General features: G+C 47.6%; 1 protein-coding gene across 1 annotated transcript in view; it reads right to left on the reverse strand.

The window, feature by feature from the left end:
* Positions 1-4,469, reverse strand: part of GNAS (GNAS complex locus) — a 128,280-nt gene extending 123,811 nt beyond the window's left edge. Inside the window, exon 1 of the mRNA XM_064391099.1 lies at positions 4,145-4,469. Coding sequence (XP_064247169.1) covers positions 4,145-4,382 — 238 coding nt within the window. The 5' untranslated portion in view covers positions 4,383-4,469. The remainder of the gene's footprint in view (positions 1-4,144) is intronic.
* Between the last annotated feature and the right edge of the window lie 18,537 nt (positions 4,470-23,006).

The raw sequence follows: 23,006 nt of genomic DNA on the forward strand, positions 1-23,006 counted from the left end.
CCCGAGAGAAGCAGTGCCAAGATAACCCTGTGAGCTAGCAAGATAGGGAATCACCACAAGAGAAGGGATATTCTGTGGGATTTGCCATTACCTGCTGCCCTGGAGAGCCAGGCCAGCTCCAGTCTGCTACAGAGCTCCCACCAGGGATAACCAGCTGTGCTTCTCACTGCTGAGCTGCACTTAGAGCACCCAAAACTCCCTTTGCTAAAGTGCTGAGTGTTCACAACAAGGAGGTCCATGATCTAAATACAGAAAGTATTCACTAAAAAAATAAACCAAATTAAGTTGGGTGCTATAAATTAAAATTAGTGTCTGGCAAAGATAGGCATGTCAAATCAGTGGTGCCTTTGCACAATTTCAGCTTTAGTCTTTGGTGGCATTTCCCCCTCCAGCATCCATAAAATCAGGAGGATACCACCTCATTTCACAGCAGTGCCATGCACTGACATTTGTGGAGCATTCAGCCAGTGACCAGTGCTGCAGCATGAAGAGTTCAACAGTTCTTCATTCAGCACAGGGTATGGACGGAGCGTCGCAGATAGGGCACAGGGTCACACATTGTGTGAGGAGGATAAGAATATTGAATAGCTGCTCATTCACTACACAACATCCATCTTGTGCCCTGAACGGAGCACCAGCCCTGTGGAAGAAAATACAATGTAAACCATACAAAACGGTCCTTAATTATATGGCAGGCAGGGGCTCACCATGCAGCACACACAGAGAGGGTGACTGTGGTCAGTCTTCATGCTGATATTTCCCAACTTTTTAAAGTGTGTTTTTCTTCTGTATATTTCCCCATAAAAGCTTCCCATTTGCATACCCTATATTCATATTTGCACTAGTATAAATATTTCTGTTAAAACCATTTTTCCTTAAGCACTGATGTAGGAAAGATTCAGAATGGTTGTTGTTTTAGAAGCTGTAGTTTAATACAAATATTTAGTGTGAGAAGTGCATATATCTCTATTCATATATTGGTATTCCCTTTTCATTATGGGAATAAGCTACAAGTACTTTTTACATAGGCAAGAGTTCAGCCTGAGAGAGTGAAAAAGCCAAGACACAGAGACTGGCAAAGCACTGAGAGGGGACCAGCCCAAGTTCATTCTCTTAGCACAAACCAGATTCATACTTTCAAGTCTTTAAAAGAAAAAAAAAATATAGAGGAAAACCTACATTACTGTCACAAGTAAGAAAGCACATGGGTAATAGATTTATTTTATGACGAAGTTTAAAATCTTTCCCCCCATAACTACAGACTTTCACTTTTAGAGCCAGAATTGTTCTCCAACAAAAAAACAACCCCATGCAATGAAAAATCACCTCCTATTCCCAGTAGTATCCCTGAACTCACACTATGCTGCCAACAAAACAGTGATTGTAATCTTGAAGTTGTGACTTGTGCAGTTCACTAAACAAAATTCAGTAAGATTACACCTGGTTGAGCATTTCACAAAAACAAAGTAAAAAACCTCCCACTGCTCTGCTGCAAGTACACAGTCAGATTATTGCCTCCAAAACAGAGCAGATGCAAGATCTTTGCTCTGCTGAAATTAAGAGAAGTTCCAGGGCTTGTGATTTTATTTTATACAGCAGTGGTGATGAAAAAAGCCTGAAAAATTATTAAAGAAACCTGAATCAATTAATGGCATGAATCTGCCCGCTGAGTAACTACACTGCACACCCCTGAGCACCCAGATAAAATTATTAACTTGTCCTTCCAAAAAAAGGAACTACGACGTGGGAAAGTAAGTATCAGGTGTGCTGAAGAGCATCACCTCAGTGAGACTCTGAGTAACAGATGTGTAAATTACACACACACTACAACACCAGACCACAGAGCACAGGCACAGTGACTTGTGCACTCCCTGTGTCCTGCACAGCCATAGGAAGGAACACTCCACACTCCCAGCACAGCCCTTGGAAGAGCACAAGCTACTGCAGCCACATGACACAAATAATTCAGCCTTGGGCACAGCACAGACCTGAAGCATCAGAGCAGTTTTCATCCAAAATCTGCTACTCTCAGAGAAGGAGCTGTGCCCCTTGCAATGCACTCCTACAGCAGCATGTCAGCCTAAAAATTGGGAACACAAGTGAGAAACCCCAAGTATCTACTGCAGCTTTTGCCACTGAGCTTCAGCCCAAACGAGGAGACACTCCTGGCTCTGCACTTTTTCCCCACTCTACTCCATTCCTTAGAGGAGGTTCAGCTGCAGCTTTAAATCCCAGCTGGATGCTCCTGCCCCAGCATTCATCATCACCCTCCCGCTCAATCCCAGCACAGACACACTCAGCTGTGGCAGCAATACCTGCTAATGCACATAAAGGATCACCAAATGTACCCCAAACTTCATATTCCAGTTTAGAAACAGAAAATCCTCAAAGCAACAGTGAGAGTGGGATGCAGGGGAGAAGCAGCAAGGGAAGGAAGCTAACTGGAAAACTGTCAGTCCCCGTGCAAGGAGCAGGGAAATGGGTCTCTTAGGCATCCCAAGACTTACAAGAGGGCCAAAAAGTGACTTCCTGCTATTCAAGTCCAGGCTGAAATATAATAAACGACTGCCAGCATAACACTGACTCATATCCATCAGATTTATAAATCAGTATTTCGACAAAGAGAGCTCTGTTGGCTTCACCACAGACAACTCTAAACCACTCAGATGTGTTGTTTAACCCACTCAGTGTTCAATGTCATTGCAGCAAAACCCAGCTCGTTATTAAAATCAGGCAACTGAAATACTGCCTTCAGAAGCCTGTATCAGATAACCTTTATGACTTAAAGGCTTGCAGATTAACATCAAAACTAGCCCTGCTGTTGGATTTTTTTTTTCTGACTTATTTAATCTACAAAGAAAGAAAAGTTCTCACGGCTCCTCCTCCACACACTTGTTCACTACAGAACAAACTGGGAATACATTAAAACACCAAATGATAACACACCTACAGGTATGGGGTGCTTGAAAGGAATGCACGTTGGGTAGAGGTGTGATTTCCAACCAACAGTCACAGCACACCAGCTTCACTCTTCCCACAAGTGTTGCTCAACGCCCTTCCCATGAGAAGGAGGGACACCTTTATGAACAGACTTGCACCAGTATAGCTGCAACCACATCAAAAGAAGCTCTGCTTCTGGAATAGAAACTAATACCACCAAGATGCAGAAAACTAGGTCCAATATTGTTTTCTAAAGCGCCTTAAAATTCTGCTTCTCTGTTACAGGCTGCAAACACACACTGAAAAGATGAAGGCCAAATTTTGCTGTTTATGCCCTGTGGAACCACGCACGTTCCAAGCGTGAGAGGCACTTAAGTTATTTGTGAACACTTGAAAATATCATCTATTATTCCAAGATGCTCAGCACAACCTGTATTCCACCTGCATTGCACTGAGGGGCGGAGGAGTGGAAACATTGCCAGCCTCCTTCGACTTACCTGAAGGCCAATACATGACTTTCTAAGCCTGTTTGTGTTGGGGTCGTGTACTACCCATGCTAGACATCACACAATTGCATCACTAATGCCTTTCCATAGGGCACCCTCGGGAAGGCAATGCCGGTGCAGGAGCATCCCTGTCCCTGAGCAGCCCAGGGCAGGGACGAGCTGCCGTGCCGGGAACAAGGGCTGCTGCACGGGGCAGCGCTGCACGGAGCCGCACAGCCCGAGAGGCTGCATCCATCTCCCCGCTGTGCGTTCGGGGAGGCGGAGCGGACCGCGGCAAATCACTCCCGCACTCGGAACGCTTGGAGGGCTTCCTCCTCACGGGAGAGCCGCCCCCGCTGCTGCTGCTGCTGCCGCGGTCCCGCTGCATGGCTGTGTGCGAGGGGACAGCGAGGGGACAGGCGGCCGAGCATCACCTTCGCGGGGGTGCGGCTGCTCCCTCCCGCGGGCCGGCATCGCCTCCTGCCGCACCCCGCAGCCGGGCACGGACCCCCCCAGCCCCGGTAGCCCGGGCCAGCACGGCAAATCCCGGCCCGGAGCCTCCGGAGCCCCCGCCCGGCGCCGCCGCCACGTGCGCGCCCGCCCCGCCCCGGTGCCCCCGCGGCCGCCGCCCCCTCCGCCCGCCCGGGCACCGGCGGCGGCCCCGGGCCCCGCACCTGCGGGCCGGGCCGGGCCGGGCCGGGCCGAGCCGCCCCGCTCACCCAGCAGCAGCAGCCGGTGCGTCTGCTTGTACTCGCGCTTCTCCGCCTTCAGCGTCTTGTCGATGCTCTTGCTCCGCTTCTTGTCCGCCCGCTCCTTGGCCACCAGGTCCTGCCGCAGCCGGTGCCGCACCTGCGGGTCCCCGTGCTCGGCGGGGGTGTCCGGCTCGCCGCGGCTGCCGTAGGGCGCGGAGGGGTGCGCGGCGGCCAGGCGGGAGCGCAGGCTGTAGCACAGCCCCATGGTGCCGGAGCCGCCCGCCCTACGGCGCCGCGGGCATCGCTCTCCGCCGGGGCGGGCAGGGCGAGGCGGCGGCGCCCGGCGGCCTCTTAAAGCGGCCCCGCTCGGCCGGCGGAGCGCGGGTCCCGTCCCGTCCCGCCCTCCCGGCCGGTCCCGCGCCGCGGCCGGCGGGAGCGGCCGCACGTGATGCGGACATGTTTACCGTATTCTCTGGAAAGCGGCCCCGCCGCAGCGCCGGCCCCCGCCTGACCCCCCGGAGCCGGGGACAGCCGGGGGTCAGCGCTGCCCCGAACCAGCGGGGACGGCGCCGCTTTGACGCCTCACCCTGGGTTTGCCAGGTCGGGAGCTGAGCCCGCATCCCGTGGTGAGGATGCTGCGGTGCCAGGGAGAGCCCTGGTCCGCGGGGAGCTCGTGTCTAGTTTGGACACTGCGCCTGAGCTCCTCGACACAACACCTGAGCCCAGTGGAGAGGAGGACACTAAGACCTGTGCCATTTTCATGCCCCGTTTTTAATTCGCTTCCTGCCACACACACATTTGTCAGTTACTTGTTATTTTCTACCAATGCCGTCATCCAGTGGAGAAGTAACTGATGAACTTCCTCTGGCGGCACCACGTCTGCCTTCTGACAGCAAACTTCACGTTCAGCCTCTCAGTTCTCTCAATTTACCTGGCCTGGGGTGGTGATGGTGATTGTGGCTGTAGCCCCTTCCCTGGCAGCACGGGCTGTGCACAGCACTGCCAGCTTTGTCATGCTGTATTTTGTACTCATCTCCGGCCAGCTCTGAGCATTTACTTATGAGATGACTAATGCTCTCTGGGGCCTGGCCACACATCCTGCACTCTGGAATTGAAGCTTTCCAATCAGCTCTCTGTGCTGTAGCCTGTCCTCTGCAAACAGCCCGTGTGGCTCTCACTGAAACAAAAAAAAAAAACCAAACAAACCCATTTCTCCTCTCGGTGCTTGCTCACAAGTTAGGTGTCTTCTTGATGCGAATTTCTCTTTCAAAATCCCCTGCAAGTGGTACAGTAATTAGTATGTGTAAGAATGAAATCACTACACAGCAGGGAAGTTCACTTTGCACATCACTGCTAGCCCAGCATTTGACAGCAGTTGCTGCCTGTTGCAGGAACAAATCCATCTCACATCAGGCTCAAGATGCCCACATGACTCATTCTGCCTCCACTGTTGTAATGCCTTTTCCTCTGGGACCCAGAGTTCGTTCTTCTGATGAACACACCCCTGAGAATGTAATGTAACAAGAAAATGTAAAGGTCAGCCTAGGAGATTATTAATAGTTTTCTTTCTCTTCCTGTGCTTTTTGGAGAGACACTGAGACGAGACAAATCTTTTACTTAGAGACAGGACAGTTCTTTGAAACAGGCTGCTTTGTGGGGATCTGTCCATGTGCCACCTGCCAAAAGGAAAGGGAACTCTCTTGAGGACTGTGAAGAAAACAAACAAACCCAAAAACTAAAATGACAAACTAGTAGGAACATTCAGCCTATAAATTTGTTCTCCTGGCTCTGGGGGTAGGTAAACAGAGTTTTCCTCCTGGTGCAATTCACAGCAAGACAAGTTTAAGGTCTGCCTGTCTTGGTTTGGTTGCTCTGAAGACTTTTCCAGTGCAGGTGACAAGTTCAGGAAAGCACACCAAGCCCACCTTGGCTGTAATGTCCATCCTCTGAAGTAGAAATCTGAAAATCAAGTAGGATTCCAAAGTGGAAAAGAGACTTTCCCTCATCCTATTATTCCAAACCCCTAGAAAACTTACAAATTACTCATTTCAGGAAATCAGAAATTTCACATGCTGCTGTAGCCCTGGCTGTGGCCCTCCCGTGGTTACAGCATAGGTGTAGTTATTGAATTGCAGCTGCTAACAACGCCAGGCACAGGTCATCACTTCCCTGCTTACACAGTATTAATTAGGGGCAAAAAGTGACAGCAAGGGTGAAGTCACGTTTCACCTGGGTGAAGGCTGCATGACACAGACTGACAGCGTTTTGAAATCACACACAGTTTCAAAGACAGAAGAGGAAATTACCTTCAATATCTGTTTCTCCCCAACTTTCAGGAGGGAGGAAGGGAATAGAAAGTTGTCTTTTCCTGAGTGCTGGGCTGCAGTTTATTCTGTTGTTTCCACCACCTGCAACAGTGGGGAAAAGATGGAGAGGTTAAAAAGCAGAATGGGCCATCTGATAATACAAAAAACATTAAGGAAGAAAAGAGGGAACAACTGTGAGACTGCAGCGTTAAAAGAAGAGACATGGACACACAAGCAAAAAAAAACTTGGATCAACCCTAGGAAACACGACAGCAAGAGAAATGTCAATGAGTAAAATCTGCATTTACTTGTACCTTTGGATGGAAAATAGCTGATTGAACTGAGACTCCCACTGCTGCTAGAGTGAGTGGTCCATGTGTACAAGCCTCCTTTCTTGGTGCACGTGTCAGCCCTGCTGCTGGCACTGCCCTGCCACAGGCAGCTGCTCTCGGGGCCCAGGGTGCACTCAGCTTTTCCAGTGGAGGTGGCTGTAGCCTGGCACGGTGGTCAAAGACAGCTGAGTAAAGGCTTGGCTCTTGGAATGGCCCCTGAGACTGCTGTGCATATCTGGCTGAAGAACAAAGGGGGCTGAGCACCCCTGAAAGTAAATCCTGCCACCCAGTTACATAACAAAGCTTTCAGGCATAAGGAGAGGACTCTACATTTGTGGGATTTGCTCAGTGTTTATATGATGAACACCCACTGCAGACTGTGAGAGTTTTCCATTAACTGTAGCTGAAGAGGATTCTATCTGGTCTTTGCTTTCAGTTCTTTCCTTCACTTAACTCTTATTTTGCTGTCATTTCTCTGTTTCCTGCATTGAAAATGGTGACCGAGTACCTAATTTAAATTATGGATTCCTAAATTCTTGTTAAAGTATCAATGTAAGCTGTTAATTTTTTGTCTTCTTTCTAAAGAACTCTGAAAATCAAGAGCTCCTATAACCACAAAGCCACCATCACTGCCCTCATCACATCTCTTAACCTGAAAGGTGGCTCATCTGTAAAGTAAACATCGTGATGAACAGATAAGGCACGATGGATAGAATTAGCTCCATTTGAAATGTATTTCGGATATAAAATGATAAGAGGTACTGGTGCTTCTAGCCATGGCAGAGTGACTGAAGGCATGGTCAGCAAATGTGTTGCTGTTACTGCTTCCACCTGTGCTCATGGGGTATGGGCTGAGCAAAGCCACCTCCATCCAGGACACCGAGGACCATTCCAAGTAAAAAAAAAGGCAAAGTCTTTATTTGGAGAGACTGGAGCATGTAGATACAGCTGGGAGGAGACACTGTCCTGGTGTAAATGGCAGCTCTGGCTGACACCCTTCAGTCCATCTTGGTTCCAATCAGCCACAGGGAGAAGTCCAAGGCTCCAGGAGCAAAGCTCTGCACTTCACCTTGAGTGCTGTGTAGCTGAGTAGATAAGCATCCAGCTTGTTAATATCCTGATTTACTTTGTGCAGATGTGAGATTTCCATGAGATCTTTCATCCCCTGATCCAGCATTTGTCTTCTCTCTGGTTCTGACCCTGCAGTGAGGGATAGAAGACCAGGCACAGAACCAGCCACTGCCACCATGCAAGCTCCGAAGTACAAATTTTCACTCTCAAATGCAATAAAACTTGCCACCTCTCCCCTTGGCTATCTTAATGGTTGGTTTTCCCCTGACTATCTCGGTTTGTGGCTTCATGCCCCAGTTTGCCTTCAGGAGTATCAAAATACTTTCACTTTTTTTTCCCCCAGTAAGAGACCATGAGTGAGTTTCCCTAGAGAGGCCTTCTCTGTCCTAGAGCTGTCACCTGAAAACATACTTATGGCAACAAGATGAAATCCCATTGTCAAATTCCCTCCATTCAGACATCACCTAACCAGATGATGGAGCCAATCCCACTGATGTTACTGATTTTACACACAAACCTGGCATTTGCTTTCCCCAGAAGAGGTGCCCTGAGCTGGGCTACAAAGCCGCTGGGATTGCACTTGTGAAAACAGCAAAGCAATATTTTGATAAAGCAGCTTATTTCCATTTCTTAACTGCTTTTCCTACAGCCTGCAGATACTTCCTGCTTCCCCTGTGTCCCTCTCCAGCAGATAAAGGGACGCATTTGTTGTTGAGATCATTGTGGCACCCTCGGCAAGCCGAGGTTGTCATGGGACTCCCTGCACAAACAGAGCAGGTTTTCAAGGATAATACACAGCATAAATGAGCAGTCTTGTTCTGTCAACAAAACCCCGTGTGTTTATGAGGACCCTCGAAGGTGTTTTTAAGAACACTTGGGCGGGTATTTTTAGCCGAGCATCCTCCCGGGCGCCGCTCTCCCGCTCGCCAGGTGCCCCGGGGCAGAACTCCCACCCGGGCAGAGCCCCGAGCGGAGCACGGCCCGTGCTGTTCGGGCTGCACTGACATCTGTTGGCTCTTATCAAGCCGGCTAGGAAAAAACAAGCCCGTGTGGCTTCCCGCAGGGAGATAGCGCCCGCGGCAGCAGCGGGGACGGGCGGCAGCGGCGATAAGGGACGGACGGACGGACGGACGGACGGACAGCAAGGGGGGGCGCTCGGAAAGCTCAGCTGGCAATGAGCGTGTTCCCTGCCAAACAGGCGATTCCCAGCCCGTCCTTCCAGCTCCTGAAGGAGCAGCCCCGCTGGAGGAGAAGGCTGCTCCGCTGTGCCCGCGCTGCTCGGTGCGTGTGACTAATTAAACACTCATTTGTGAATCAGTGGCTGAAAACAGCGCACAGCCTTTTGGAAAAAGCAAGTAAGCCCCGAGCAAAGCGTTTCGGTTGAAGCAGCAAAGCCTTACTCAGATGTAGGGTTTGGATAACGTAGCTGCGTGTTTGGTGGAACGGGCAGAGGACAAGTGCATGTGCTGGGGTTCAGCCAGCACCCCGCTCTGCTGGAGCCCCGTGCTGCAAACCCCGAGCCCGTGTCAGCGCTCTCATTCACGGAATTAACACAGCCTGGGCTGAGGCGGGTGGCTGCCCTGGCAGCCCTCGGCACGGAGGGGTGCACAGCTCAGCCTGGAGTGACTCAAACCTGGAGTGTGGCAAGTCCCGGGCCTGGCTCTGCAGCCCCAGGGCTTTTCTGAGAAACGCTCTGCAAACGTGGGGCCCAGCTGCTTTGGGCACTGCCGGTGCCCACAGCCCTCTGTGGGCAAGAGAAAGGGCAGACAAGCAGCAGGGAGGTGTTGTGGGCATGGCAGGATGTCATGTGGAAGAGGACTTCTAGAATAGCATGGACTAGAGGCTGGAGGGAAAAGGAGACTACCATCAATTTTCTCTTTGAGTGGAAACAATCCCAGAAATCCTCGTCTCTGCTATTCCTCACAAATGCTTGTTATATGATTGGGTCAACAGCATTTAATTTTGGCCACAATGTATAATCTCATTTTTTAATGTCAAATTTGCCCTTTGATTTTAAAGACAGCTTGTGCTGTTCAGGTTCTGAAATAATTTAAAACAGAATTAGCTGAGTTTACAGCTTTATAAATCTCTCCTGGTTGGCTCCAGTGTGAGTGGGTTGTTAAATTCTACCAGTAGAGATTTCATAATTTCTCTGAGTGCTGCAGTTTAATATTTGCCATTGAAGCACTGGGTCAGGCTGACTTTGCCTGCTAGTCTTCACTGCTCTCATGCAGCTTTAAAGGAGAAAATGTCAGAGAAACAAGGGATCTACTTTCTTGGTAAAAAAAGCACAGAACATGGAAGCACCTCTGGCTGCCCAGGACGGGGGATGTGGGCAGGGCTGGTGTCCCCTGTGCCAGGCAGCCCTGGCAGCCCTGGCACCGAGCCTCTGTGCCAGGGGAGAGGGGAGCTGCCAGCAGCACGGAGCTGAGCACAGCCGGGCTCTCAGGGAGGCTCTGCAGTGACATTCCCACAAGAGCTGGGAAGCAGCAGCCCTGCAGAGCTCTTGGAGCTCCCCCTGACACCTTCTCTGTGTGTTTTTTTGTGTTGCCTGACACCTGCCTGTCACTGGGGCTGCAGGAAACAGAGGCAGCGATGCACTGTGGCTGCAGCTGTAGCCATAATTCTGATTATTGTGCCCTGCTCCCAGGGCAAGGTCCCATCAGTCCAGGGAGGGGAGCAGGGAGATGCTCCCGGGGCACAGCAGCTGCCCCTGCTCTGTGTCTGGGGACAGCGTCACAGCTTCCCTGACACGGCAGTCACAGCAGGCTTTGCTCTATTGCCTGCTCGCAGATCACACCCTGGTCAGTGAATTCTGAAGCTGCCGCGTTGCCTCCACACACGGAGCTGTTTTTGAGGCTCCCCTCCGCCCCAGCACGGCGGGATGAGCTCAGCTGGCAGCAGGAGATGCCCATGGATGGGCAGCCCATCCCTGCCCTGCTCGAGCTGTGGCTGGCTCCAGAGCCGCAGTCCTCTAGATGTCACCAGTGCCACGGGCTGTGCCTGCTCCTGCATCCCACATCCCTCCGAGTGCGCCAGGAACAAAGGCAGAGCTGCTGCTGGGGGTGCCAGCTCCAGTGCCGCCCTGTGTGTTCACACCAGCCTCATTAAAAGGTAAAAAAAGAAAGACGCAGCTTAATTTCTGTCTCGGCTTTTTTGGCTGTTATTTCGTCCCAGGCTTTCACACATCTGGTGTCTCATCAATTCAGACGTCTGCCTTTTGTTCCTCCTTGCTGATGCTGCAGTGCTCAGGTGCAGGCACAAAAGGGAGCGATCAGGGATTTATCACCTTTCCTCTTCTGGTGCGACAACAGAAAAAAACCCTTGGCAAATACAGTGTTCCTTCTCCTGCTCACGTGCTGTATTTTGCTGTTACTTCATTGTCATATTTTTCAGCTTCCCAATGGTTTCTGTAGAGTAAGGATTAACTCTTTGCCTGGACAGAGCCAAAACACATCAGGCTGGAGTGTCCAAGGAAAGGACTTGTGGTTTTTAGGACAGACTGACAGCTGCCCTTCACCCAGGAGGGTCCTTCTGTGCTGGCCTGGAGACCTGCAGCTTCCACTGAACCAATGGAAAGGCTCAAGTGAAAGAACAGTGCTGTCAAAACACCCTGAAGTCTCTCATTTATAAAGCCCTCATGGAAGCGGAAAGCATTCATGATCCCCCTTGCTGTTATTACTACTGAAAAAATTACAAGAGAATTGAACAATGAAGGCAATGAAGTCTTTTCATAGTAGGAAGCAGTTCCAATGTGGCAAAACAGACATGCTTCCATGATACAAGATACTTTGGTTTCTCTTCCATTTAAAAAAGTGCTTTTCTGTATCTCAAGGAGTGTTTTTTTGCTGGGTAGCAAAGGAGGTTTTGATGAGCTTTATTAATTTTTGCTGAGGACATCTGTGCTCCCGTTATGAAATAGTTCTTCCTTACAGCCAGCACCAGCCAGTCTGCAGCCTTTCCAACAAGATTTTAGGTGCAGAAAGCAAAATTGACCATCACTCAGCCTTCACATGGGCTGAATTAAATTCCACTGGGAGCAGCCATAGCCTGGAGCTGGAGCAGAGAAGCAGGAGGGGTGTGGAGCCTGCAGAGTGGGGCTCCTTCCCTGCCTGGCTGGGGACTGGAGCAGGGCTCTGCAGCACTGACACTCCACAGACACAAACCCCTCTGCCAGCTCTAATTAATGCACAGTCCCTGCAATAATTCCCTTTCCTGTGTGGGAGCAGCAGGCACTGCCAGGGCTGGGGAAGCCCTGGAGTTGGTGTGATGCAGGGCACAGCCTGACCACCTGCATTGCTTCAACTGAGCATTTCCATCATGTGCTGAGGGGTGCAAACATATTCCAGCATTCTGACTGAACTCTGGATGGGAGCTCTGCTTCCCCCTCTGATTAATTCCCTTTAAAGCTAACAATAACATGGAAGGAGACTGCACACAAGTACCAGCCTCCAAACAGCTTGTAATTGCTTTTTTGGCAAATAATCATAAAGGACTCTGTGTTTTCAGAGCTGCAGAGTTCATTCACAGATACATTTGGCAACAGAAATCACAGACCCACCATACACTCTCTGCTGGATTATCTACTACAAGATCCTTAGCCAAAGATTAAAAGGAAAAATCACAGATGCATTTCAGCTTTCACAGTTTAAGTAGCAAATGGCTTCAGCAAGTAATTAATATGACAGAAAGAGGATTTGCTGAGTAAGGCAACATTACCAATATTACCAGATCAACTTAATTGTGTTCTGCCTTGCTGGTTAATCCTGCCCTGAGTATTACTAAGAATGTAAACCAGAAGTCTTGTGCTGTTGTACCTCTGCTGTCCCCAGCCTCCATCCGAGTTTGCTCTGAGCTGGGTTGGTACAGGATGAATAGGTGGAAATATTTAACACTGTTCCATTCCTCAAAAGCATTTGAGTTATTTTAGGTAGCTCATGCAGGCCTCTGTGATGCTTGGGTTGCTACTTAGGATGTTCTCTCAAGTCTCTTCACTCGGCCTGTTGAGCATTTAAGGATACATTGCACAGAGACTGTGTGCATTCATCTTAACTCAAGGAGCAGACTTTTGAACATTAATAAAAAAATCAGGGTTTTGTTGTTTGTTTGTTTTCCATGTGGAGAGCACTTCTGCTCTGACTAGCTGTTTGTATCAGGAAAGAAACCAAGCAGAGAAACTCTGATTGAGAAAGGATGATCCCACAGCCACATTTCAAAGTACTTGTTCAGCAATAAAGAGTCTGGATTAAAGTGAAACATAGGGATCAATAGTTCCCATTTCAGAGAAAATGAGGATTATTGGACAGAAAGCAAATCCCAGCCTTTGGTTTGATGATTGGAAATGTGTACAGTAAATGTACCTGCAAAGCAATCGATGGACACAGTTTGTGCTTTCCCTCTGAGAGCTGAAGGGCAAGGAAACAGGAGCAGCTCCCTGTGAGCTTCTTCCCCTTTCTGAAGCAATGAGAACAATTGCTGTAGGCACAGGGACACTCCTTGCACCTCATCCTCATCAGCAGTTGGATTTCTGTTTTCATAAATGGTTTCTTCTTACTCATAAAATATGCATGGTTTAAATTGTAGTCTGTCACATATAACTTCATTTATCCTGCTGAAACTGTAGCATTCTTACAGTTCTCATACATGAGTGCAATTTAGCATGGAAAGCTCTCCTGGAAAAGAAGGATAATTTTTTCCCCTCTTCTATTACAAAAAAAATTTTACTTTACTGACTTTAAATTCTATTAGCTGTGTTTTTAATAACTGATATGAACTTGCTTTCCTGTGTTTATTATTTTTGGAAACTTGTTTTGAAGAATAGTCTGTACAATATACCTTTGGTTATTCTTTACCCTTAAAGAAAATACTCAGTAAACTTGGTACATGAAACAATTGGACAACATGAATATATGACCTAATTTATGAGTGCTGCTTTTTTTGGCACAACTTACCTCTCATTGAAAGCAGCACCCTGTAACTGCATTATTAGCTTGGCAATACCCACTGCAATGAAGAGGTAGCTGAAATCTGTGCTTCTCCATCCCATTAACAACCCAAATTTTACAGCCCCACACTTTGAGGAAATAAATTGGCAATAAAAAATTGTTGACCTACAAAACATGCCAGTTGTTCTTTTATTTTATTTTAAACTGGCTTTTTGTCAGTTTTCTGTCTGAAGAAATAAAATTAGTATTTCAGGGCTTTTCCATGTGCTATTGATTAATTTAAAATAGAGATTTTCTTCATCAAAGGTTATTAATTGTACTTGGTTATGCAATAACTACTCTGATTTCAATAAAAGATGTTTTACATGTGGGGTAGAAAAGAAATCAGGAAAATGTGCTTCTCTGTACTTTAAAAAACAAACCAATCCTTTTCTCATTATCTAAAAGTCAAAGTTTACCCAAATCTTCTTGTTGATAGATTTTATTTGCATTCATATCAACCTCTTGCTCCCTCCAAACCTTCCACCTCTTATCAGAGCATTTCCCCTTCAAAATGCACCAACAATCCACATTCCTATCTTGCCTTCAAACTACGGGGAGAGGGTCTAGGACACTCTGATCACAACAGTTTTCATAAGGAGATAAAATGCCGCAGGCACAATCAAAACCAAGCAGCAGAGAAGTCAAGTTCAGCTCAAGGCTCCTCAGAGGCCCAGCAGAGCTGGATGATGGGGAGTGAACTGAAATACCTCATTCCCAGAAGCAGCAGTGCTGCCGAACAAATGTGGGGTTTGTGGGGGTGCCCTCGAGGCTCTGAGTGAGAGGCAGCTCCTCTTTCAGAGCCCCAGCACCCCAGACAATGCTTGGTTTCCTGCCTCAGGTTCCCAGCTGCTGCCTCGTGACCAGAGGCGCTCACGCCTTGCGCAGTTCCCCATTCCTTCCTGCTGCTTGCAGAACATCCTGCTTGCCCCAGGTTTCTTTGCAGGGCTAAATTCCTCCCCAGAGGAATTCTTCCCCCCAGTCACACAATCAGCTCTCATCAGCTTTGGCTCCAAACCACGGTGACTGCCCAGCACTGGCACAAAGAGAGGAATTCCACTTTTTCTCACTCCCTACTCAGGTGAGCCAGCCTCTCAGGGAAAAGTAAAACTGTGTTTTCATTCTGGTGCTGTATTGTACTCTCCCTCAACCTGAAACATGTGAGGAATGATGTGAGGGACAAACCAGAATTGCTTGGCACAGGCACTGGTGAGATCCCTGCAGTTTGGGGTGTTCTCAGGGCAGCCACGTGCAAAGTCCAGCTCTCATTATTAAACCCTGGGAGCTTGTTCCAGCCCTGCCAGTTTATCATAGCCCAAGAATTTGGCTTTTTAGGAGAGCCTGGAGCAGGGAGTGGCCATTGCTGGAGGCTGCACAGGAGAGCACTGGTGTTGGGAACAAACACTTGTCATTTGGTTTGTCCGTGGCACTTCACCGCAGGACGTGGAATCCAGAGGGGAGGGCTCTTTATAGCCAAGTGAAACTTTCTTCTTCCTATGCTGACTTAATTAACTGTTAGGGAAAAGAGCCATTTGCTGATACTGAAGAAAAATGCAGCAATTAGGCTTCACCTCCATAATCTGATAGTGCTCAGACCTCACAGTGTGCTGTGCAATGCCCCCAAAGCCTGGACTCCCTGATTTACACCTATAAAATCTATGGCCACTGGGACAGACATCCTCTCCAAACCATGCTGCCTTTCTGACTTGTGTAGTTTGTAATCTTCTAAATCTGTCAATACCACACCAGGAAAGGTGTTGCTTGTGTACCTCTACAATTTCTGTGGAAAAAATAAGGTGCAAGTGTGGTTTAATTGCAGCTCCTCTATGCATTCACAGTCTGACTGTTGCTAAGGCAACTTGTGATTGAGAGACATAAGATAAACAAGAATCTCTCCAAAAAGTGACAAGAAATGGGCACAGTAAGGGAACAACACAAATTCCTCCTGGTGTGGTGCTCTGACCTTCCCTTCATCAGCACAGTCAAACATTGTGCTAAGCAAAGGCTGTAACCTGTTCCCAAAATGTCCTTGGGACAGTTTTACTAACGCCAGTTGTGCCAACACGAGCATTTGGTGTGAGGGCACAGGTACCCAGCTTGGCTGGGAAGCTCCACGTGTGCTCCTGCAAACCCCCAGCTGTGCTTTGCTCTGTGCTGGAGTGGGAACAGGTCTGGGTCCCACAAAACAGCACATGGAACAGAGATGGAGGGGGTTCCTGCTCACAGACCTTCCACCCCAGCTGGGAGCAGCACAGAGCCTTGCCAGGACCATGCCTGGCTCCCGAGGCAGAAGTTTCTGCTGCCCAGAATGTTCTTTTGTTTTCACCAGTTCAGTTTTCAATGGTTGCTGTTTCAAGTATTTGAGAAAGACAAGTGATGCCATGGAAGGTAGAAGAGAACCCATTACAAGAGTTCAGGAGCAGCAATTTCTGTTCAGGACAGCAGTCTCTGCATTTTTGACCTCAGTTGCTAAGTGACAATGTTTGAGGCGAGAGAAGTCACCTGCTCCAGGGGCGTTTGCAGCCACACATGGGGATAATTATAGAAAAGGTGTCAAATCAGTATGCTGAGAGCATCACACCCAACAGATTTGTTTTCTTCTTGTTACAGGAGGGGACAAACACATCATCTTCTTTTGGAAATCCTTGGCCTGCTGCTTAAGGGAACAGTAGTTAAATACTGGAGATATTTCTGTGCTGCCACATTGTCATTCTCAGTGGCAGCACGGTGGCATTTGGAATAAATACACTCTGCTCTTCTGGTCCTGTGTGGCTCAGCACCAGGGAAGCAGGGAAACCAAGCCAAGAGTGTCCTTTAGCACTGATTTTCAGAGGGAGGAGAAGCTGTCACTTCTCTATTGGATTTTGTTGGGGAAAAGGAAAAAATAAAGGTTTTGTGAGCTGCAGTTTCACTGACACCACTGAACTCCCAGGCTGGTGCTGAGGCTCCAGGAGCAGCAGGGCTGTTTGACCCTGCCCTGAGGCTGGAGCCTTGCTTTAATCACTGAGAGGTTGCTGGAACAATGTCACAGGAGGGCCAAGCACCATCAAACTCTGCTGTGTACCAGGCTTGGTGCTCACCAGGACAAGGAAAGCCTTTCAGGGTGAGCAGGGCTGGCACTGAGTGGGTTTGGGGTTTTTCTTTTGCACCAACTTTCATCCTTCTATTTTGGTTTGGCTTTCTCTATTAAAGAGAGCTGGAATGTATTTTCCAGTCAGCCAGAAATCATTTCAATGACTTCTGCTTCAGTCAGTAGGCTAAATAATCCATTAACCTGCATGGGATAAACAGGGGGTAAAAGGTTCTTTAAAACAAAAATCCTGTTTAGATATTTGTGACAGCCAGTGGAGAGGAGCTGGATGAAGGGAATGGTGAGAGGACCTCCAGCAAGGTGACACAAACAGCCCTGCAAGCCTCAGCTCACCAGGCTATCCCAACACATTTTGGTTCTGCAGTGAAGCCTCTCCCAGTGCCTCTCTAGGTAGGATTGATCAAACACTTGGTGTTATCAGCAGCAGAATCTCACAGATGTTTCCTGGCAGAAACCTTAAGCAGAACACCAAATGTTTCAACATCACATCCAGAGCTGGTGCAGAGCCAGCCCTTGACGTTGTGCTTTGTGTTTGCCTGCAGTGCTGCCTGTGCCTGTCAGATCCTCTTCCTGTTTTGGAGATCAGATCTGGGCATGGAGAGCTTCCAGAGCTGGCCAGCTCCAAAGTAAGCTGTGCTCCACAAAAATAAAAACAATCATATCAGAAGCAGTATTAATACTCGGATGAATAATTGTCTCTCTATTATTTCCTGACCTGCGAGCTTACATGTGTTCTAGGAGGGGGCAGTTTTAAAAGGCAAAGGCTCAATTCCTGCTGGCCAAAGAGATTAAAGTCTCCTCCTCTCACATGCCAAAGTGAAATCCAACAAAATGCACGTTAAGAACCACCCTCATCCCTTCTGACATTCATGCAAAGGGCTTGGGTTAGGTTTGTGGGCTTGCCCATGGCTCAGTCTGCTGAAGACAAAGGGAATTCTATTTTGCTGTCATGGAAGCATTTCAGACAGATGGGAAAAGTGAAGTCTGTGAAATTTCTTGTGAAGGATGATTCAGGAAGAAGAACGTTGGTGGGGTACCCAGTCTCAGGAGAAAGGATGTGACAGCCAGATGGAAAATAAAGTTGTGTGTGAGTGTGGATGCCCATGACAAACAAATGGCTGGTGTTTTAAACACCAGGCCTACAGCCAGTGTCTCCTTGGCTTTGGTTTAACCTTACGTCTTCAGGAAAAATATTTCCCAATTTGCAATCTGGATTTATTCATTAGGGCTGGTCTGACAGGAAATGAAAAAAAAATACAATAGAATAAAATAAAGCTACGTGACTGGTTGAAAAAAAGTTTAAAAATTAACATTTCTTATTTCGGAAGAAAAACTGAGTTTTCTGGCGACTTCTATATCACTCAAGTTACAGGTTTATGACATGAGGACAGTGTTTGTAAGACACTGAGCTCAGACACAGTGCACACTGATTTAGAGCAGCCATTGCCTTAACTTTGTTTTCAACCAGTTGGATGAAACTAATCAAAACTAGACAGAAGAAATGTGAGGATTTGAAGCAAGCCAAGAGCCCACTGGAGGAAGAGCAGCATCTCCAAGCTGCAGGTGAAGCAGCAGCAGCATCTCTTTGTGTCTGTGCAGAAAATGGCAGCAAAAGGAGAGAGAGGGGGCAGCTCTGGCTGAGCCCCAGGTGGGGCAGGGAAAAGCCAAGGAGACAATTCCAGCAGGAAAGATGATGTGGGGAGGTGGAAACAGCCCAGCAGGATGGGGATGAGTCCCCACAGGCAGCCAGGAGCTGCAGGAATGAAACTCTCAGTCCCCCAGGAGCTGCACCCAGAGCTGCCCTCACCCAAAGGGACTCGGTGTGTTTTAGCCAGACTTTTTCCATCTGTCCCTCCCAAACACTGCTGCTGCCCAGCACACTTCAGTGTACATGGAAAATTATTTTCTTCCAGATGTTCCTACTTAGAGCTCAATAACTGCCTTCAACTATATGAGCATCACATTAAAACACTAATAAAGGGACTAAAAGCATGAACTTGTGGTCCATTATGCTATGGTTAACTGGTGCTAAAAATCTCCCCATGCACTGAGACCAGCACACACAGCATTTACAGGCACAGTTCCCTCAGATTTGGTCCTTCTGAATCATCCATAGAACTCTGGACTCCACTAATTTTTAGATTGTTTTAGTGACTTGAACTGGTGGTTACCCCTCCTTGAGGCTGAGCGTGAAGAGCAGGACCTGGGCACACAGGAAACCACAGGGGAAATGATTGCCACTCCTGTTACCTGTGCCCAAAATGATCATTGTCTGTTAGTTTTTCTTTACTGTTAGGCTCAGAGATGTTCAAACCCACACATTTGCACTCCAGGGCTGAAGAATTAAGTGGAGCTGAAGCAGCAGCAAAGGTGGGAGCCAAAGGCAGCACCAAGGGTGAGGTGCAGGGATGGATCCCTCACCTGCTGCCTGCTCTGTTCCCAGCCTGAAGAATCTTTCATCAGAGGCAGATCTCATCCCTTCCCCATCATCCAGCAGTGAAGAAGCAGGCAGGATACAAAATGAAGTTCTCATTATGATCACTGCTCTGGGATCTGCTTCTGAACAGGCAATAAAAACCCAAAAGCCAACCTACCTGTCACAATGATCAGAGGGAAAAAAACTCTAAAAAAACTTAAATATAGTAACACTTAATAGTTTTCAGGTTTTTAAGGATGTGATGCTTGTGTGGAGTGAAAAGGGGGTGTCAGTTGTCCTAAGTGGGCTCTGCTGCCTGCTCAGTGTGCCTGCCCCTGTGTCCTACTCAGGGACTGATGCTCATTTCACACTGTGCATCCTCTCTGTGGCCTTTTGGGGAAAAATCAGCTTCTGACAAAGTAATCTGGCAACAGAGTGATGGGTAAGTGCAAACACACCCCGGAAATTCAGAGGGGTTAGGGAAGGGGTGCACTTTAGGTGGTTTAACTCACATCATCCTTTCAGTGCCCATAAATCATAAATCCCAGACTGGGATTATCACTGACTGAGTCAGCAAAAGCTTTCAGGAAAGACTTGGTAATGTTCTGTTACCACTCACACCTGCAGTGGTTAAAATTCCATTATCCCCTGTCTGATTTATTTATTCATCTGAGCTAAAAATGCTCTTTAGCAATCTCACCCTCTTGTTCCTAGAAAACACAAATGATTCATTTGAACTCTTTTTTTTTTTTCCTCCCACCCCCAAGTTTCAGGATATTTCATGACAATGAAATGGAGGAGTCAGAGGTGTTTTATCTGTCTGCCTTGTGCTTTGCTTTGTGGTGTCCAAGCCAGAAAGAATTTCTAATTCGTGATCATTCTGAATCACAGGAATTTCTGCTTCAATTCTTGCTTTGGCTCTGCCCTTTATTCTTTTTTTGTATGTCATTTTATCGGTTCCAAGGCCAACAAAATCCTTCTGGATGACAGATTATTTCTCCACAGGTAGGTTTTTCTTACTACTGATGAAGTTTTTCTTAGTATTGAAGTGAGGAACTTTACAAATGAGATTTTTAAAGTACAATGAATGTCCTTCAGTCCAATGTTAGAGTGGATTAGCAAGGATAGAAGACTTGAAACATTTTGTTCATGAACTGCAGACAATTCATGGACTTGAAAATGAGAACTAAATTGAGTAAAAAGAAAAAAAATATTTATTCATCCTAAAGTTTCACTGGCTTTCAAAGCAAGGTTTGCTTCCAGAGTTTCAAGCCATTAAGAATGTCTGTTGGAACCATCCCCTATACTTAAAAATCTGTAGATTCCTCTGAGAATAATTATAGGCCAAAATTCCAGCTAATTTGGTTTCTTCCTCCCCTATAGAGAGCAGTAGCTGTCAAATATTTTCACAGTTTGGATTTTTTCCCTGGGCCACTAAATTACATTGTGCCTTCAGTGCAGGAGAATAATTTGTTCTGCCAAATATTGTTGGGATTGAGGGTGGTTGGCTCTGTGCACTTTGATCTCATCCAGTTGCTGCTTCATTACTGCACAGGTCAATCCTGAAGGTAAATTTCCATTTATGCAGAGAGGAATGCTTTCCCCTCCAGCTGTGATGCATGTTTGCAGTTAAGTGATGCTGAATCTATTTTTGCCTTAATTTTTGTTATAAATCCAAAATTTACTTATTTTCTCTCTTTTTTTCCGTTAAGGAATATGACCTCAGCATTCAAATTCTGATATGAAGGTTTCTCTCAGCTTTGTGAAAGGCTCAATCACACAGCTCAGGACCATTGTCCTGCTTCTCCTGCCACACCACACTCAGACCAGAGAGAGAAAGAGACTCTTCATTCCCTTCAGCTGAGGCCCTGAAGATGCTCAGGGGGCTGCAGCTGTGAATCCAGGCTGAGAGAGCAGGGATTCTTCAGCCAGGAGAAGAAAAGGCTGCAGAGAAATCTCAGAGCCTAAAGGGCTCCAGGAGAGCTGGGGAGGGACTGGGGACAAGAGTGTGCAGCCACAGGACAAGGGGAAATGGCTTCAGGTTGAAAAAGGACAGATTTGTTTAGATATTGGGCAGAAATTCTTCCCTGTGAGGGGAACCTCCTCACACCTGGGGTTGTTTCCAGTGAAGCTGTGGCTGCCCCTGGGTCCCTGGGGTGTCCAGGCCAGGCTGGACAGGGCTGGGAGCAGCTGGGACAGTGGAAGCTGTCCCTGCCCATGGCAGGAGGTTTGGAACCAGGCAGTCTTTACAGTCCCTTCCAACCCAAACCATTCCATGGTTCCTTCATGGAAGACTGGTCCAATCCTAAATAATTCCTCCACGAGTATTTCAGACTCATGGTCTCATTGCTGGCAGCCTCCCCTACACTAAATTCTCTCTGGTGCCTGGAACAGCTGCTTATTCCTCCAACTTGGGCCTTTGAGATGTAAATAGTGTAATCCGACTTCAAGAGGCAAGGAAATATTAGCAGAATTTAATGTAAATATTGTATAAATCATCCCAAAATAGCACGGCCACGGGATCAGCCAAAGACACTAACTGAAAGTTAAACAGACTAAGTAAATATAGACTAAATATATTCCCCTCCTGGAATTGCCACTGGAATGGATCCAGACAGGAAATAGGTTAAAATACAGTCTTGTGGCAGTGATATTAAAAAGCCATTGGCCCGTTTGGTGACATTTATAATGAATTTTATGTACTCTATACATTTTTAATACATGCCGAGTTAAATATTATCAAATCTATAAAAAGATTATGGAAAAAAATGTCTGGTTTCATATGGGTGGACGCTGCCTGGAACTCTCTCTGTGGGTTTTGTGTAAGAGAAGTGTTTGAAAGAAAACATGAAAGGGAAAAATAAAAATCCCTGCACAGCAGTTTTGGAAAACTCTTGCTTTCCCATCCAGAGCCCAGAAGACATCACATACCAAGGCAACAGAATTTCCAAGACACAAACCACAATGGGGACGGAGGAGGGAGACGTGCTAATTCCAACCCTTACACATTCAAATGGAGAAAAATCTCTTTAATTGCCTGGTGTGCCTTTGTGCAGTTTCAGGGAGAGTGCAGTGTGGTCCCTTTGTATGGATGCTTTTCCAGCTGCAGCAAACGTGGTCAGTAATAGCTTTGTGCACAGGCAATTAGAAAATAAAACATGCCCTGACTCACCTGCAACAACCTGGAACACGGGTGCTTGTCTTGATGTCCCAAAGACTATTTTCCAAAAACTACTTTGTCCAGAAGTTTGTCCACGTTACAAGCAGGGATTTCTGTGCCTCCCTCTCTCCCAGGCCCCGGGGGGAGCAGGGCTGGTGATCTCTCCACACCCAGCCCCAATCCAGAGTTACAGGTGAGGTCCAACACACCCAAAGGGAGCCCAGATCCCCACTGCACCTTCCCAGGGTCAGACCTGCCCAGCAGAAGTTAATTCCTAAATATTGTTCTGCCCAAATCCATCTTTCTGGAGCTGCAGGTAAAACTCTGGTGACGTGTCTGCAGCCAGTCCCCAGTTCAGTCAGCACAGTGCCAAAATGGGATAAAACACACTGCTGGCTAAATTTCCTCCAGGCAAAACACAGCAAAGGCAGAAAAGGCCCTTCCTGCAGTAAGGTTTACAAGCTGAACACACCACAGACAGGTTTTTCCCTGACTGAGCACCAACTTCACTTGAACAAGCAAAGCAGCA

This window comes from Passer domesticus, chromosome 16 (assembly GCF_036417665.1).
Source record: "Passer domesticus isolate bPasDom1 chromosome 16, bPasDom1.hap1, whole genome shotgun sequence".
Classification (NCBI taxonomy): Eukaryota; Metazoa; Chordata; class Aves; order Passeriformes; family Passeridae; genus Passer; species Passer domesticus.